The 19822-nt window shown below is 40.5% G+C and overlaps 1 protein-coding gene across 1 annotated transcript in view; it reads right to left on the reverse strand.

Annotated features, from left to right (window-relative positions):
• LOC124794912 (DNA polymerase epsilon catalytic subunit 1) overlaps nucleotides 1-19822 on the reverse strand; it is a 306938-nt gene that overhangs the window by 246096 nt on the left and 41020 nt on the right. The window contains exons 8-10 of the mRNA XM_047258614.1: nucleotides 19012-19224; nucleotides 5927-6122; nucleotides 5663-5806 (exon numbers count right to left, since the gene is read on the reverse strand). Coding sequence (XP_047114570.1) covers nucleotides 5663-5806; nucleotides 5927-6122; nucleotides 19012-19224 — 553 coding nt within the window. The remainder of the gene's footprint in view (nucleotides 1-5662; nucleotides 5807-5926; nucleotides 6123-19011; nucleotides 19225-19822) is intronic.

A 19822-nucleotide genomic window follows, 5' to 3' on the forward strand; every position in this document is an offset into this window, starting at 1 on the left:
TACTACTGCTTTGAAACGGAATACATTCATAGGGCATAAGTTACAAAACCCACTGAATATGGGCTCCAACTGAAATTCGATATGCATCTCCAAGCTCTTTGGCTGAAAAGAGAAAGAGATAGCTTGCATAAATGTGTTCTTCCATCTTATCTAAATGCACATTCAGAATATCGCCATGCTTGTTATTGCTCTTCATGTTGGGAAAGACTCCAAGGTGTCCTTTTTCTATGCTATAACGTCATCTACTTCGGCACACTCCACACTAACATTTGAATGTACTGTAAATGTGATAATATCTTTTTTTTTTTAATTACACATCTAGTTCCGTAGGACAAAATTGAGAAGAAAATCTACAAGGTCATGGAAAGTGTCAGTACAAGAAATTACAACATAAAAGTAATGTTTAAACCCAAAATAAGTCAAGTCATAAGTTTAAGTAAGTGAAATCAACAATATAACACAGGAATCAGATTAATTTTTCAAGGAACTCATCAACAGAGTAGAAGAAGTGACCCACAAGAAAATTCTCCAGTTTCAATTTAAAAACGCGTGGATTACTGTTCAGATTTTTGAATTCTTGTGGTAGCTTACTGAAAATGGATGCAGCAGTATACTGCATTCCTTTCTGGACAAAAGTTAAGGAAGTGCAATCCAAATGCAGACTGGATTTCTGCCTAGTATTAACTGAGTGAAAGCTGCTAGTTCTTGAGAATAAGCTGATATTGTTAACAAGAAACAACAGTAAAGAATACATATATTGAGAGGCCAATGTCAGGGTACCCATACTAGTGAATAGGGGTCAACAAGAGGTTTGTGAACTTACACTACTTATTGCCCAAACTGCCCATTTCTAAGACAAAAATATCCTTTGAGAATGGGAAAAGTTACCCCAAAATATAATACCATATGATGTAAGTGAATGAAAATAAGCATAGTAGACTAATTTCCATGTCGAATGATTGCTTACTTTATGTACTGTTCGAATATTAAAAATGGCAGCATTAAGTCTTTGAACAAGATCATAAATGTGGGCTTTCCACAACAGCTTCCTATCTATCTGAACACCTAGAAATTTGAACTGTTCAGTTTCACTAATCATATGCCAATTCTGTGAAATTAAAATGTCAGTTTTTTTAATTGTCTGTTAGAAACTGTAAAAACTGAGTCATTCTGTGATTTTGAGATGGTTTATTTTCTGCAAGCCATGAACATATGTAATGAACTGCACTATTTGAAACCAAGCCAATGTTGCACACAACATCCTTTACTACCAAGCTAGTGACATCAGCAAACAGAAATATTTTAGAATTACCTGTAATACTATAAGGCATATCATTTATACAAATAAGGAACAGGAGTGGCCCCAACACTGATCCCTGAGGCACCCCCCATTTGACCACACCCCACTCAGACCCCACATCACAGCCATTCTTAACAATGTGAATAATGACCTTTTGCTTTCTGTTGTTAAAGTAAGAGGTGAACCAATTGTGGGCTACTCCCTGTATTCCACAATCGTCCAACTTCTGGAACAATAGTTTATCATCAACACATCAAACGCCTTAGTTAAATAAAAAAAAAATATGCCTAATGTTCGAAACCTTTTGTTTAATCCATCCAGTACTTCACAAAGAAAAGATAATACAGCATTTTCAGTTGTTAAATGACTTCTAAAGCCGAACTGTACATTTGATAGGAAATATCCGATATAAAATGATCAATTATCCTTACATATACAGTCTTTTCAATTACTTTAGCAAACATTGATGGCATAGAAATAGGTCTAAAATAGTCTACATTATCCCTTTCTCCCTTTTTATAAAGCGGCTTTACTACTGAGTACTTTAATCATTCAGGAAACTGACCATTTCTAAAGGAAAGATTACAAATATGGCTAAGTACAGGGCTAACATGTGCAGCACAGTACTTTAATATTCTGCTAGGCACTCCATCATACCCATGAGGGGCTTTAATTTTCAAGGATTTAATTATTGACTCAATCGCCCCCTTGTCAGTATCACAGAGGAGTATTTCAGAAACCAATCTCAGAAAGGCATTTTTCAAGAGAGTTATATGATTCCCTGTAGAAACCAAGTTTTTATTTAATTCACCAGCAATGCCCAGAAAATTATTCTTAAATACTGTACATATATCTGACTTATCAGTAACAGAAATATTTTTACTATAAACTGACTATATCGTTGACCTTGTGCTGCTGACCAGGCATTTCCTTCACAACTGACCATATGGTTTTAATTTCATCCTCTGAATTAGCTATTCTATTTATGTGCCAAATACTCTTTGTCTTCCTAATAACATTCTTAAACACCTTACAATAATATTTGTAATGGGCTACTGTAGCTTGATTGTGACTACTTCAAATATTTTGATGTAATTCCCACTTTGTTCTATATGATATCCTTAACACGCAAGTCAACACCCAGGCTGCCTTTTACTGCTAGTACCCCATTTAGAATGTTCTAAAGGAAAGCATTATGAAACTTCCTGGCAGATTAAAACTGTGTGCCCGACCGAGACTCGAACTCGGGACCTTTGCCTTTCGCGGGCAAGTGCTCTACCATCTGAGCTACCAAAGCACGACTCACGCCCGGTACTCACAGCTCTACTTCTGCCAGTACCTCGTCTCCTACCTTCCAAACTTTACAGAAGCTCTCCTGCGAACCTTGCAGAACTAGCACTCCTGAAAGAAAGGATATTGCGGAGACATGGCTTAGCCACAGCCTGGGGGATGTTTCCAGAATGAGATTTTCACTCTGCAGCGGAGTGTGCGCAGATATGAAACTTCCTGGCAGATTAAAACTGTGTGCCCGACCAAGACAGGTCCCGAGTTCGAGTCTCGGCCAGGCACACAGTTTTAATCTGCCAGGAAGTTTCATATCAGCGCACACTCCGCTGCAGAGTGAAAATCTCATTCTGAAAGCATTATATTTGTCATCTATGTTATTGGCACCACTCTTGTTTCTTAATGAGGTTTAAAAAACACTCTACTACCTCTGGATTAGCTTTGCTACATAGTTTGTAATTACATGTGACACTTGATTTGAGTACAAAAGCCTTTTAGTGTTAAAATATGTGCTTCATGGTCTGAAAGGCCCTTTACTAACAGAATGCCCAGCCAGTAATGAAGAATGAATAAAATTATTGTCTATGGCTGTGCTACTGTTCCCCTGCACCCTAGTTGGAAAAAACACAATCTGCATCAGATCACAGAAGTTCAGGAGATCTACCAACATCATTTTTCTTGCACAATCATATACAATATTAATATTGAAGTCACCACATATAATTAATTTTTTATACTTCCTATAAAGTGGACCAAGAACGCTCTCTAGCTTGAGCAGAAATGCTCTGAAGTCAGAGTTAGGGGACCTGCAAATAACAAGAATTAGAAGTTCAGTTTCACCAAATTCACAACATTCAAATATCTGTTCAGTGCAGTGCTGTGGTACATCTACAGACTCAAATGGAATACGAAATTAGAATTATATTAATACCGTCAGCTGCTGACGGGCATTGATATATATCCCCGGGGACAGGTGAAAAATGTGTGCTAAGACTGGGACTCGAACCCAGGATCTCCTGCTTACATGGCAGACACTCTAGCCATCTGAGCCACTGAGGGCACAGAGCATAGTGCGACTGCAGGGACTATCTCACACACACCTCCCGCGAGACCCACATTCTCCCCTTCTATGTACACACACTACATTCGTAGTGTCCCACCCCAACACACCCATTACTCAGACATGTCCGAAAGAACAGACACCATATCCATATAAGCAATAGTTCTGGCAATACCGGCAACGACCTCCTTCTTCTGTGCGGATGCACACATATTCCTCAAACTCTAACAGGACTTGGTAAGAATGTCTTCCATGAGTAATGAGTGTGTTGGGGTGGGACACTACGAATGCAGTGTGCGGACATAGAAGGGGAGAATGTGGGTCTCGCGGGAGGCGTGTGTGAGATAGTCCCTGCAGTCACACTATGCTCTGTGCCCTCAGTGGCTCAGATGGATAGAGCGTCTGCCATGTAAGCAGGAGATCCCTGGTTCGAGTCCCGGTCAGGGCACACATTTCCACCTGTCCCCGTTGATATACGGTATAACAATGCCCGTCAGCAGCTGACGGTATTAATATAATTCTAATTTCGTTCTAGACGGCTGCAGGTCACTAATGGTGTCTGTTTTTTACGTTCATGGCCACTCCTCTACTCCGCAAGGAACTCCTTGAAAAACAGCCACCTACTCTGTATCCTGCTAAAGGAAGCCTCTGAATTGTCAAATTATTTAAGTGGTGTTCCAATATACCTATAATGTCAGAGTAAACATCTATAAGAAGTTCACTAAGTTTATCTCTAACACCTCTTATATTTTGATGAAATATGCCAATTCCTTCTGTAGTTGGATACCTGACCTCCCCTGAAGGTGATTCCTCTGTTAGAGAGACTTCCTTTAAGCAGGTATACTTACCAGCTCACTTCAATCTAAAAAAGGTGTAGCTCTAAAACAAACTGCACTCCAATCTCTGTTGTGTCCCTGATTGTAGAGTGACATTCGTCACTTCATCAGGGAATGAGCTACCTTATAAGCTGTCCTAAAGACTTTAGCACAAATGCAACAGTTGCACAGTGGATTGGATTGTTGATCCAATTCACTCATTCTCAAATGTCACACTCTTCACAGAAGGCCAGCTGGCTGAACACTGTCCAGATCACATTACTGAGCAGCCATCTGAATGGATTACTATCAGGCACTATTTGGCCCAGCAGGTGTGTTTAGAGAGGAATATGGTCAACTTGTGTGCAAATGCTAGTGATTTGGTAAAGACTGGGAGAAGTGAGGAGCAAGAAACATCTACAAAGACAGTTTATGACTTTTTATCTCTTTGTTGTTCTGTGGAGAACTTACGATACGTATATCGGATTTTTAAAATATGCTTATCAGTGAAGTGCAAGACTCCACGCCATGCTGTTCCAAATGAAGTGCCCATCCATGGGCAGCCAAGTGCCCATGGGCAAACAGCTGACAGGTGGGCAGTTGGGCAACTGGGCTGACGTCTACACGATTGTACTGTCCTGTCAAGAGCCCATTGGTGCGGGTGGCCACGTGGCTCTCACATGTGCAGAATGCACGCAACACGACTGTCTGGTGGGTAGCATACACTCCTCGCACCTACTTGCAGGCAAGCAAAGGAGCACCAGAGAGTGCCCCTGACCTATTCTGTACACCAGCTGCCTCCCTCCAAGCCAACAGCCACCCTTCTCGAAGTCTCTCTTCTCCTCACTACAACCTTTCTCTCCTTGCCCTCTCCACCTAACACAACTCTTCATCCCAGTCAACCTCCAGAACTGCAGTCACGACATTGTGTATTCAAATGGCTCAGTCTTTTTTATGTGCTTGTCAACAATTCCACACCCCTCCTATTCAATAATTGTTACCCATACTCCTAAATTATTTACATTCTGCTACAACTTTTCATTACCCTACTGACACAGGAGGTACTTATATATAAAATAGTGTTACCAAGGTGAAAATTAATGAGAAAAATCAGAATTCTATAGAATAAAAACACTGAGTTGAAAGAGCAGCAAAAGGGACAAATTTTGGTAATACAGAAAGGTACAACACTGTAACACTTACTATATTCTCCACGCCACATCCATGCCATTTTACGTTGGCATAAGGCCCCTGGACGATTAAAATCACATGCGGCACAAGTGACTTCATCTACCATTGCAGATGGCTGCAGCCTATTAGTTAAAATTATGTTTGGATACATAGCACCTGAAAACAAACATTTTTTTAAGATGAATATTTGTTATTGACTGTAAAGAGACTATATGCAAATATTATAACATTCATAAGCTACAGTATGAAAGCTTAACTGCATTCATTAATACTAACCTACATCCAAGTGGTATATGATTGGTTTCTCATTGCGTAAAGGATTTTCCTTCAGATTTTGTAATTTAGCCTTTATATCAGCCACAACTTCATCAAAATTAGTAACTAAATCAATAGGAATTTTCTCTTCTTCCTCTATGGCATGTGTCATTGCCCTTTCAACACCAGCAATAAGTGTATCAAAGGCCTCTGGTCTCTGAAGCACAAAAAGTAATATGTAGAACAAGCTCTTTGGATTCATTAAATGAAACTTACAGCTAACCTATGTATTAATACAATATTTGTAAAAAAATATGGTTTCATATTGTTAGTTATCAAAGAAGGAAGAAAACTGGAGAGATGCTCAAAGAAGGAAGAAAACTGGGGAGGTGCAAATGTAAAGTATTACAACAAGAACAAACAGTGAACCACTGAAGAAACAAAAATGAAAAACCAGAAATGTACAATGAGTTTGATGAATTTATGTTACTTTCTCAGAAAAGAAATAGGATGTTACCAGCAAAGAATGAACTGAGCAGAAGACCCTGTTCAAAACATAATGAGACATAGTTCTCACATCAGTCTTGCCATCTCTTTTTCTATTTCATGTAGTGATGCAGAATTTTACTGGGAATGATCTGGCTCCTCTCAGCTAATGTAAAAATTCTAACAATGTGCACACCATTCTTCTAGGAGAGCTAGTTCTGCAAGGTTCGCAGGAGAGCTTCTGTGAAGTTTGGAAGGTAGGAGACGAGGTACTGGCGAATTTAAAGCTGTGAGGACGGGGCGTGAGTCGTGCTTGGGTAGCTCAGTTGGTAGCGCACTTACCTGGGAAAGGCAAAGGCCCCGAGTTCGAGTCTCGGTCCGGCACACAGTTTTAATCTGCCAGGAAGTGTCATCTTATAATTCTTACGAGTTTTAGTTATCGGTTCTTCACGAAGCAACATAGTTGAATTCTATAGTCAGTGTCAGCCAAGTCAAATGGCTGAGACAGATCCGAATCTGAAGAGTTACTGTTGTCATCACTGTCGTTCGCAGAGTCAGTCCTACCTATGCCTATGGACACATCATCTACGGTGTCATCTATTAACTAGTCTTTTTCCCAAAACATATTCTCTGTTTTGATTATGTGTTCATCAAATTTCCCCTAGTCTGCTATGGTCACAGATGCAGTTATGTTCTTTGCCAATTCTTGCTGTTTCTCCATGGAAATACCCCCCTTTATATTCTGCTTCCGTACATGTCCTATAGTTTTCGACTAGGTCATTTCTATGGAATTTGATTCACACACATGTGGGGGTAACCAGAGGACTGAGTGCCCAAGACTTTTCGTTGATTCGTCAAACCAATATGGCTTTTCAAGGGCTTTTAAACTTTTGAATCTGTTCAAACAGTTCAAGTGTATTTTTTTCTGTGATTTTAACTGCTTATTGTGAGGGTTCTTTTTTTCTTGCACACTATTAGCAGCATCACACACTTATAATCCTAGCTTTTGGTAGACAGGGAAGCAATTTTTCCTGCATCTCACTTCTCAAGATTGGTAGCTTTGATTTGCCTCAGATAATCTCCACTGACTTTCCGATCCCTAAAGAATCAGTTCTGTTCCATTCATAAAGTCATTCCTTTAACCTGCATAGACAAGGGTAAGTCTATTTGATGAGCTGGTATTTGTTGTGAAAGCCACAATTTTTTTGCTCTGCCATTATCCACCAAATGAAAGATTATTGTCCACATAAGTTTTACATAAGTAAAAATGTTCTGCACTGGGAATGATAAATTTTGACACACTTCAAGTATTTTGCTCACAAAGTGACAATATAAGAGCACTCAATGAAAATGTTTCTGTTGCTAGCACGTTTTCCATTGGAACTCATCAAATGTAACAGCCTCCTTAATGCGTCAACAGACAATGGAAATCCCACTCTTTTCACGAATGTTGTGAGGGCACGGTGAATACTTCAAGTTATTTATTCGAGAGAGAGAGAGCAGATTTGGAGAGAAAGATGATGCTATAAGAAGCCCCTAATAAATGTAGGAGAGGTGGGGGGAACCATACCTTAATAATGACTTTTCTTTCCTCACAGCTGAGATATACTACCCAAAAAGCAGTACTTTAATCATAGTTCTTGAACACTGATAATTTATATGTTATAATTTTCATATAATTAACACACATTGAAATATTAAGTATTTTAAGAATTGTGATTTATAAAATGCAAGAAAATTAATTAGAGTGCTAGCTTAGAAACATAGAATTCCCTGCAATTTCCCTGATTTTTCCATACAAATCAAATTGTAATTCACTAATAATGCCAGGTTTTCCAGAGAAATCGTCACCCTGGAGGAGCTTTTTTTTTTTATATATATATATATATATATATATATATATATATATATATATATATATATATATATATATATATATATATATATAAAAATAGAGGGAAACATTCCACGTAGGAAAAATATATCTAAAAACAAAGAAGATGTGACTTACCAAATGAAAGTGCTGGCAGGTCGACACACACAAACAAACACAAACAAACACACAAAATTCAAGCTTTCGCAACAAACTGTTGCCTCATCAGGAAAGAGGGAAGAAGAGGGAAAGACGAAAGGATGTGGGTTTTAAGGGAGAGGGTAAGGAGTCATTCCAATCCCGGGAGCGGAAAGACTTACCTTAGGGGGCAAAAAAGGCGGGTATACACTCGCACACACACACATATCCATCCACACATATACAGACACAAGCAGACATATTCAAAGACAAAGAGTTTGGGCAGAGATGTCAGTTGAGGGATATGACTTCCTCAAATCCTGCCCTGAAATGAGATCCATCCTTCACGAAATCTTCCCCACTCCACCAAGAGTGTCTTTCCGCCATCCACCTAACCTTCGTAACCTCTTAGTTCATCCCTATGAAATCCCCAAACCACCTTCCCTATCCTCTGGCTCCTACCCTTGTAATCGCCCCCGGTGTAAAACCTGTCCCATGCACCCTCCCACCACCACCTACTCCAGTCCTGTAACCCGGAAGGTGTACACGATCAAAGGCAGAGCCACATGTGAAAGCACCCACGTGATCTACCAACTGACCTGCCTACATTGTGATGCATTCTATGTGGGAATGACAAGCAACAAACTGTCCATTCCATGAACGGACACAGGCAGACAGTGTTTGTTGGTAATGAGGATCACCCTGTGGCTAAACATGCCTTGGTGCACGGCCAGCACATCTTGGCACAGTGTTACACCGTCCGGGTTATCTGGATACTTCCCACCAACACCAACCTATCCGAACTCCGGAGATGGGAACTTGCTCTTCAATATATCCTCTCTTCCCGTTATCCACCAGGCCTCAATCTCCGCTAATTTCAAGTTGCCGCCACTCATACCTCACCTGTCATTCAACAACATCTTTGCCCCTGCACTTCTGCCTCGACTGACATCTCTGCCCAACTCTTTGTCTTTAAATATGTCTGCTTGTGTCTGTATATGTGTGGATGGATGTGTGTGTGTGTGCGCGCGCGAGTGTATACCCGTCCTTTTTTCCCCCCTAAGGTAAGTCTTTCCACTCCCAGGATTGGAATGACTCCTTACCCTCTCCCTTAAAACCCACATCCTTTCGTCTTTCCCTCTCCTTCCCTCTTTCCTGATGAGGCAACAGTTTGTTGCGAAAGCTTGAATTTTGTGTGTATGTTTGTGTTTGTTTGTGTGTCTGTCGACCTGCCAGCACTTTCATTTGGTAAGTCACATCATCTTTGTTTATATATATATCTACCAACCCAAGTTCACCACAAGATCACCCAGTCTCTCCTCTCATTGCACACAGACCCAGTCTCTCCCATCTACTCAATCTCCCACTTCCAGCTCGACTCCCCCCAAAACCTCAAAATTCCAATCAACACAATCTGGAACCACAACACCCTAATTCAGTAGTTAACCTTTCCTCCAAACCTCTCTCCCAATCCGAAACCTCTGTCCTATCCAAAGGCCTCACCTTCAGCCCCACTCCCAGATTCAACCAAACAGCCCTTGTCAAAGATTTACTGTCCTACACCCATACTCTCTGCTGGAAATATCACTTTGCCACGAAGAACAATGATCCTAATCCTACTCCTAATGGTCCAACTCCCCAAGACACTATCCAAATTGAACCCTGCCTGGAACAGTTCCGTCCTCCATCACAGTGGGACCCACCTCCTCTTCCTCAAAATCACCCTCTCCAAACCTTCCAGGAATTTCTGACTTCCAGACTTGCCTCTCAATCCTTCTTAAAAAACCTTAATCCTACTCCCAACATCACCGCTGCTGAAGCCCAGGCTATCCGTGATCTGAAGGCTGACCGATCCATCGTCATTCTTCCGGCGGACAAGGGTTCCACAACCGTGGTACTTGATCGTCGGGAGTATGTGGCTGAGGGACTGCGTCAGCTTTCAGACAACACCACATACAAAGTTTGCCAAGGTAATCCCATTCCTGATGTCCAGGCGGAGCTTCAAGGAATCCTCAGAACCTTAGGCCCCCTACAAAACCTTTCACCTGACTCCATCAACCTCCTGAGCCCACCTACACCCCGCACCCCTACCTTCTACCTTCTTCCTAAAATTCACAAACCCAATCATCCCGGCCGTCCCATTGTAGCTGGTTACCAAGCCCCCACAGAACGTATCTCTGCCTACGTAGATCAACACCTTCAACCCATCACATGCAGTCTCCCATCCTTCATCAAAGACACCAACCACTTTCTCGAACGCCTGGAATCCCTACCCAGTCTGTTACCCCCGGACACCATCCTTGTAACCATTGATGCCACTTCCTTATACACAAATATTCCGCACGTCCAGGGCCTCGCTGCGATGGAGCACTTCCTTTCACGCCGATCACCTGCCACCCTACCAAAAACCTCTTTCCTCATTACCTTAGCCAGCTTCATCCTGACCCAGAACTCCTTCACTTTTGAAGGCCAGACATACCAACAATTAAAGGGAACAGCCATGGGTACCAGGATGACCCCCTCGTACGCCAACCTATTCATGCGTCACTTAGAGGAAGCCTTCTTGGTTACCCAGGCCTGCCAACCCAAAGTTGGGTACAGATTTATTGATGACATCTCCATGATCTGGACTCACAGTGAAGAAGAACTCCAGAATTTCCTCTCCAACCTCAACTCCTTTGGTTCCATTAGATTCACCTGGTCCTAATCAAAATCCCATTCCACTTTCCTTGACATTGACCTCCACCTGTCCAATGGCCACCTTCACACATCCGTCCACATCAAACCCAACAACAAGCAACAGTACCTCCATTATGACAGCTGCCACCCATTCCACATCAAACGGTCCCTTCCCTACAGCCTAGGTCTTCGTGGCAAGCGAATCTGCTCCAGTCCGGAATCCCTGAACCATTACACCAACAACCTAAAAACAGCTTTCGCATCCCGTAACTACCCTCCCGACCTGGTACAGAAGCAAATAACCAGAGCCACTTCCTCATCTCCTCAAACCCAGAACCTCGCACAGAAGAACCCCAAAAGTGCCCCACTTGTGACAGGATACTTTCCGGGACTGGACCAGACTCTTGAATGTGGCTCTCCAGCAGGGACACGACTTCCTCAAATCCTGCCCTGAAATGAGATCCATCCTTCATGAAATCTTCCCCACTCCACCAGGAGTGTCTTTCCGCCGTCCACCTAACCTTCGTAACCTCTTAGTTCATCCCTATGAAAGCCCCAAACCACCTTCCCTACCCTCTGGCTCCTACCCTTGTAACCACCCCCGATGTAAAACCTGTCCCATGCACCCTCCCACCACCACCTACTCCAGTCCTGTAACCCGGAAGGTGTACACGATCAAAGGCAGAGCCTCGTGTGAGAGCACCCACGTGATTTACCAACTGACCTGCCTACACTGTGAAGCTTTCTATGTGGGAATGACCAGCAACAAACTGTCCATTCGCATGAATGGACACAGGCAGACAGTGTTTGTTGGTAATGAGGATCACCCTGTGGCTAAACATGCCTTGGTGCAAGGCCAGCACATCTTGGCACAGTGTTACACCGTCCGGGTTATCTGGATACTTCCCACTAACACCAACCTGTCAGAACTCTGGAGATGGGAACTTGCCCTTCAGTATATCCTCTCTTCTCATTATCCGCCAGGCCTCAGTCTCCGCTAATTTCAATTTGCCGCCGCTCATACCTCACCTGTCTTTCAACAACATCTTTGCCTCTTTACTTCCGCCCGACTGACATCTCTGCCCAAACTCTTTGCCTTTACAAATGTCTGCTTGTGTCTGTATGTGTGTGGATGGATATGTGTGTGTGTGTGTGTGTGTGTGTGTGTGTGTGTGTGTGTGTGTGTGTGTGCGCGAGTGTATACCCGTCCTTTTTTCCTCCTAAGGTAAGTCTTTCCGCTCCCGGGATTGGAATGACTCCTTACCCTCTCCCTTAAAACCCACTTCCTTTCGTCTTTCCCTCTCCTTCCCTCTTTCCCGATGAGGCAACAGTTTGTTGCGAAAGCTTGAATTTTGTGTGTATGTTTGTGTCTGTTTGTGTTTCTATCGACCTGCCAGCGCTTTCGTATGGTAAGTCACATCATCTTTGTTTTTATATATATAAAGAGAGAGAGAGAGAGAGAGAGAGAGAGAGAGAGAGAGAGAGAGAGAGAGAAACATTCCACGTGGGAAAAATTATATATAAAAACAAAGATGAGGTGACTTACCGAACGAAAGCGCTGGCAGGTCGATAGACACACAAACAAACACAAACATATACACAAAATTCTAGCTTTCGCAACCAACGGTTGCCTCATCAGGAAAGAGGGAAGGAGAGGGAAAGATGAAAGGATGTGGGTTTTAAGGGAGAGGGTAAGGAGTCATTCCAATCCCGGGAGCGGAAAGACTTACCTTAGGGGGAAAAAAGGACAGGGGTATACACTCGCACACACACACACACACACACACACACACACACACACACACACACACACATATATATATATATATGTGTGTGTGTGTGTGTGTGTGTGTGTGTGTGTGTGTGTGTGTGTGTGTGTCTGCTTATATATATATATATATATATATATATATATATATATATATATATATATATATACCAGGGCAATAATGGAAGAATCGCCCGACACAAATACCATCTTCTCAAATTTTTGTAACAGTTCTTATGGTATGCCACTACAGTTAGCAGCTCACAGACTATAAATTTCACATCTATTTCAAATTTCCTGCTCTAGCTTCCAGATCACAAGATTTTACAGTGTTCCTTATTAATTCCATATCCTCACTATGAATCATCTGTCTCTTTTTATGTTTTGAAGAGGGTAATAAAAGTAACCTCGGTGACTACCAATTCAATAGTCACAGAATCAAACACTTTTCTTTGCTCATGACAAAAAACAATGAACAGAACAGCAAAACAACACAGATATAAGTAATTAGAAACTGCAGTGGGCCCACGAAAGGCAACTGTAGAGATTATGTATCGAACAACAAAACATGCCACAGAATAGTAGCCAATGAAGTCTACCAGTAGACCAATAATGAAATGCGCCACAGCAAGGCAACAAAGAAGTCTACCAGTACGTCAACATCTGTCAGAAGGGCAATACAGCTGATGTCTGGCAGCTGTAGGACAGAAGGGACCAAGGGGAAGGACTATTTCTCTGTGCCTCCCTTACCCCTTGCAAGTATTCCTCTGAGCTACCAACTGCAGCTTCTAAGTAATTTATGTTATGACATGACGATGTACAGTAGCCAACTGTAAATGGACTACTGAGCGAGCATAACAAAACCCAACTGTGTCTCTGAAAGTAAGTTACTTGTGTCTGCGAAATACGATAGTGGCAATCATTGAAAGCTTCAGTTTTTGTTCAATTTTTATCTAGAAAGATAAGACTTTCCAAGGGCCCAATCAAAGGGCCTCTCTGGTTCATCTGACAAACAGGCCTTGGACTCTATCTGTGGCTCTCATAGGTCTTGAGCCAGATGCATTCGCTTGCACTGATCCACATGAAGCCTCTCAGCCCACAAGGTCTGGGCATTCACTGAACGTGGGATTACTGGTAGCTGGGAGCTCTCATGTCAAGGGAATAATGGGGCCCCTGGGAAATGACTGCCTAGGAGGGAAAGAAATCCGGTGTGCATCCTGTGTATTCTGGGAGGAGACATTTCAGATGTGAAACGAGTTCTGCCGAATGCCACAAAGAACGTAGGGTGAAGCCAACTGCAGGTGGTGGCTCATGTCTGAATTAATGACACGTGTTGCTTTGGGTTGTACAGATTCTTACTTGTTTTATGAAGCTAGCTGAAGTGGTAAAAACTGTCAGTCTTGATTGCAAAATGAAGGTAGAGTTCACCATCTGTAGCATCATCTACAGGACTGATTGGGGATCTTTGGTACAGAGCTGAGTGGAGGGTCTGGATCAGAGGCTCAGACAGTTCTGTGACCATGTCGATAGCAGATTTACTCTATAGGGTGGTCGGGTTTTGGGTTTCACTTAATTGGGTTATGCTTATAGTTCAGGTGTCCACTATACACGTCTCTACATGGGTAGCAGTGGATGTGTGAAATGGACTAAGGAGTTTTTAGGTTAGAAAGTCTCAGGAAAGTACAGAAAGGGCTTCAGTGTCAAAGGGTGCAGGAGAAACACAGGAAGAGGGTAGATCTAGCAACAATCAGTACTGCAGTTGTAAACTGTCACAGCTCGGTTAGGAAAGAAACAGAGCTCCAAGCACCAACAGAAAGCACTGAAGCTCCCAAATCCTTGTAGGTACCAAAAGCTGACTAAGGCTAGACGTAAGCTCAGCTGAAATTTTTACAATGGGCCTAACGGAGTTCAGACAGTTTAAATACAATTGGTGTTTGTTGCTGTTAGAAGTAATTTATCCTGTATCGAAAATGAATTAGATAGTTCCTGTGAGTTAGTATGGGTAAAGTTTATACTTGACAAACCAGAATAAATTAATAATTGGTTTCTTTTACTACCCCCAACTCAGATGATTCAGTTACCGAACACTTCGAAGAAAACTTGAGTATCATCTCAAATAGTTCTTCCACTCATACAATTACAGTTGGTGGTAACTTCAATCTATCCTCATTATGATGGTGAAAATACAAGTTCAAAACTGGTGGTAGGTATAAAACATTGTCAGAAATTGTACTAAATGCCTATCTAAATATTATTCTGAAAAATTAGTTCAAAAGCCCACCAGAAGCATTAATGGTTGTGAAAACATACTTGACTTCTTAGCAACTACTAATCCTGAGTGAATACGGGGCATCATGATGGATACAGAGATTAGTGATGGGAAGATCGGTTTAGTGAGACTGACCACATCATCCAAACCCACTAAAATTAAACACAAAGTATAGCTATTTAAAAAAAGGAGATAAAAATTTGCTTCGGATTCCTAAGAGACAGTCTCTGCTCCTTCCCACCTAACTATGTAAGTTTAGACCAGATGTGGCTTAAATTCAAGGAAATAACATACGTGCCAACTGACACATTCATACTGAATAAACTAATAAAAGAAGAGACTGGCTCCCATGGTATACAAAACATGTCAGAAAATTGTTGCAAAAGCAACAAAAAATGTCAAATTTAACAGAATGCAAAATTTCCAAGACTGGCAATGTTTTAATGAAATTAAAAACTTTGTGAGACCTTCAATGTGAGATGCTTTTAACAACTTCCACAACAAAACTCTATCTCAAAATCTGACAGAAAATCTAAAGAGATTCTGGTCATATGTACTGTACTCCAGCAGCAAGACACAATCAATACCTCCAATGCATGATACCAATGGCAAAATTACTGATGACAGTGTCACTGTAGTGGAGTTATTAAACGTAGTCTTACAAAATCCGTTCATCAAAGAAGACAAAGTAAATATCCAGAATTTGAATCAAGAACAATTGCCAATGTGAGTAATTTAGAAGAAGATATCCTCAAAGAAGTGAAGCAGCTCAAAGCACTTAATAAAGGCAAGTCTTCCAGTCGAGATAGTATACCCACTACATTCCTTTCAGAGTACACTGATACAACAGCCTTATACATAACAATCATATACAACTGCTCATTTGACAAAAGATCCATGCCAAAAGACTGGGAAGTTGCGAAGGTCACACCAATATTCAAGAAAGGAAGGAGGAGTGGTCCACCGAATTACAGATCCATATCACTGACATCAATTTGCACGATTATGGAACATATACTATATTCAAACTTTATGAATTACCTTGAAGAATATGGCTTACTGACACATGGTGAGCAAGGATTCAGAAAATATCGTTCTTATGAAATACAACTACCTCTTTACTCTCATGACATACAACAGGGGATCTCAAATTGATTCCATATTTCTAAAAACAAAGATGATGTGACTTACCATACGAAAGCGCTGGCAGGTCGATAGAAACACAAACAGACACATACATACACACAAAATTCAAGCTTTCGCAACAAACTGTTGCCTCATCAGGAAAGAGGGAAGGAGAGGGAAAGACGAAAGGAAGTGGGTTTTAAGGGAGAGGGTAAGGAGTCATTCCAATCCCGGGAGCGGAAAGACTTACCTTAGGGGGAAAAAAGGACGGGTATACACTCGAGCACACACACACACATATCCATCCACACATATACAGACACAAGCAGACTTACCCTCTCCCTTAAAACCCACTTCCTTTCGTCTTTCCCTCTCCTTCCCTCTTTCCTGATGAGGCAACAGTTTGTTGCGAAAGCTTGAATTTTGTGTGTATGTATGTGTCTGTTTGTGTTTCTATCAACCTGCCAGCGCTTTCGTATGGTAAGTCACATCATCTTTGTTTTTAAATATATTTTTCCCGCGTGGAATGTTTCCCTCTATTATATTGATTCCATATTTCTCAATTTCCAGAAGGGTTTTGACACCCCTCCTCACATGGGACTTCCAATCAAATTGCATGACTGTGAAGTATCTCTTCAGTTATGAAACTGGATTTGTGGTTTCCTGTCAGGAAGGTCACAGTACATAATAATCAATGGAAAATCATCAAATAAAACAGAAATGACATCTGCTCTCTGTTGTTCTTAATCTATATAAATAATTTAGGGGACAATCTGAGCAGCCCTCTTAGATTGTTGACAAATGATGCTGCCATTTACCATATAGTAAAGTCATCAGAAGATCAAAACCAATTTATAATGGTTTAGATAAAATATCTATATGGTACAAAAGTGGCAACTGAATATGAATAAGGAGAAGTGTGAGGTCATCCACATCAGTACAGAAAAAAAATTCCAATAAATTTTGGTTACATGATAAATCACATAAATTTAAAGACTGTCAATTCAACTGTCTACCTAGGAATTACAATTACAAACAACTTAAAATGAAACGATCACATAGAAAATGTTGTGAGGAAGGCAAACACAAGAATGTATTTTACTGGCAGAACATTTAGAAGATGCAACAGGTCTAATAAAGAGACTGCTTACACTACACTTGTCCGACCTCTGCTGGAGTACTGTTCTGTGGTATGGGATCCTCATCAGATAGGATTAACGATGGGCATCAAAAAAGTCCAAAGGGGAGAGAGTGTCGGCGATATGACAACCAAGTTGGGGTGGCAATCATTAAAGCAAAAGACTTTTTCGATGCTGCAAGATCTTTTCACAATTTTTTTTATCACCAACTTTCTCCTCTAAATGTGAAAATATTTTATCGTCACCAACATACACACGGAGAAACGATCATCACAATAAAATAAAATAAATTATAGTTCCTACAGAAACATCATTCACCATTTTTCCCATGCACTGTTAGAGAGTGTAATGGTAGATAAGTAGTCTCATGGTGGTTCGAAGAACCCTCTGCCAGGCACTTAAGTGTGAATTGCAGAGTAATCATGAGAAGTCAATGAACTGTCAAAATTAAGTTGCCTTAGAGTACATTCACTAGACAGATAGCAGGAGCATTCAACATGCTAAGTTTTACCATATGTTGTTCTTACATATACTGCTATGTGATAATGGCTTTAAGAGGGGTAGGACGTCAAACTGGGCGACTTGGAGCAGGAGAGGCACCACAGGAAATTTTAATTTCCACTGTCTATACTTTTACAAATAAATTCATAAAACTTTGTCAGCATGACCAGGAAGGGTTCAGGATTCATGCTCCCAGCAGTGGAAGTTCAAAAATATAACAAAATATATTTTTTTTACATCTGAAATGTCATCATTTTTTCACTTACTATTGGCTGCATTCGTTGCCATAGGTACACTTTTCTTCATAAGTAAGGGAGATTCTTCGATGAATTTTGCTCAGCATACAAACCATACTTACAGGTATATGAAACTCTAGAATTTTCCAAATCTATTATAAACTGTGCTAAAAATTGAGATAATTAACTATAAAATTTGAGTTTTTTCTAAACATGAAGTTTAAAATGTAACAGCTCGTTCATTTTTTCAGTAATTAAATAAATTCTAGAGTTTCATACACCTGTAAGTATGGTTTGTATGCTGAGCAAAATTCATCGAATAATCTCTCTTACTTGTGAAGAAAAGTGTACCTATAGCAACAAATGCAGCCAATAGTAAGTGAAAAAATCATGAAATTTCACACGTAAAAAAAATTATTTTGTTATATTTTTGAACTTACATTGCTATGAGTTTGAATCCAGAATACTTCCTGGTCATGTTGACAAAGTTTTATGAATTTATTTGTAAAAGTATAGACAGTGGAAATTAAAATGTCGTGTGGTGCCTCTCCTGCTTCAAGTCGGCCCGTATGACGTCCTACCTCCCTTAAACTGAAACTGGCTGTGGCTGAACAACACATTATGATAAATAAAGTAACTGTGATATTTAGTCATGACCAAGAAATTCAATTTATGCACTGCATTTATTAAGAAAACAGCCTTCAACCTGTATTTATTAAACTAATTTGGCAAGAGAATTTTCTTCTAAAATTTTTTGAAAACTGAATTTACTTTTAATCTTCCATTTTTCCTGATGCAATCAAACTTCAGTCCTCAGTAATACCACTGATGTACATCATTGTATCTGGAATATAGCATACACTAAATTTATTATTATAATCCAAAGTCTTACCAGGCGGAAGCGACAAGGCAAGTCTGCACGGAACACTCCAGACTCAAGAGCTTCCACATGACCTCCAACATATGTCTCTTGGTCAAGAACATGGCCATCATCTGTCATTTTATTAAGCTCTGATTCTTGTTTGTTTGGGAAAATGATATTTGCATGGAAAGCTTCCACCATTAATAGTGATTCACATAATGTGCCTGATCCTTTGCGCAATACCTGCAATAAATGAAGCAATTAGAAGGCAGGTAAAATTAAGCAATATGCTGGAAATATCATATTTTAGACACACTGATTGAGACAAAAACCTACAGGCAATGTGTAAGGAGATGCACTTACAGGCGGCAATATCCTTCATTTTACTCACTTATTTTACTATATTACAATATCATTTTCATCCGAGTTTGTGTAATCTGTCTTTCAGCAAACAAAAAACAAGTAAGAACATGACATATCATTTTGTGATTACAGAGCTGTGCCATAAAAATAGTGTCTGTATTTCAGCTGTTCATGTCAGGTGCTCCATAAACTCATAGCACTTACATCAATGCTGCAACTCTCATGTAAACAATAGTATCAGTATCAAACACTAACTGAACATCTACTACAGCCAGCTTTCGTAACTTAAAGCTCGTACCACATATTTTACAAACTAAAGACAAAGTGCATGAAAGACATAAGAAGAGTATTTGAAACAGCAGCAAACATTTATTTTCAAAAGGGGAAAAAGGAATACAGAAAACAATGTGGTTAAATTACATGAAATGGTAAAAGTTCAAATAGGGGCTAGCTGTCAGCAAGTACAATTTCAAAATTA

Source organism: Schistocerca piceifrons, chromosome 4, assembly GCF_021461385.2.
Source record: "Schistocerca piceifrons isolate TAMUIC-IGC-003096 chromosome 4, iqSchPice1.1, whole genome shotgun sequence".
NCBI classification, from domain to species: domain Eukaryota; kingdom Metazoa; phylum Arthropoda; class Insecta; order Orthoptera; family Acrididae; genus Schistocerca; species Schistocerca piceifrons.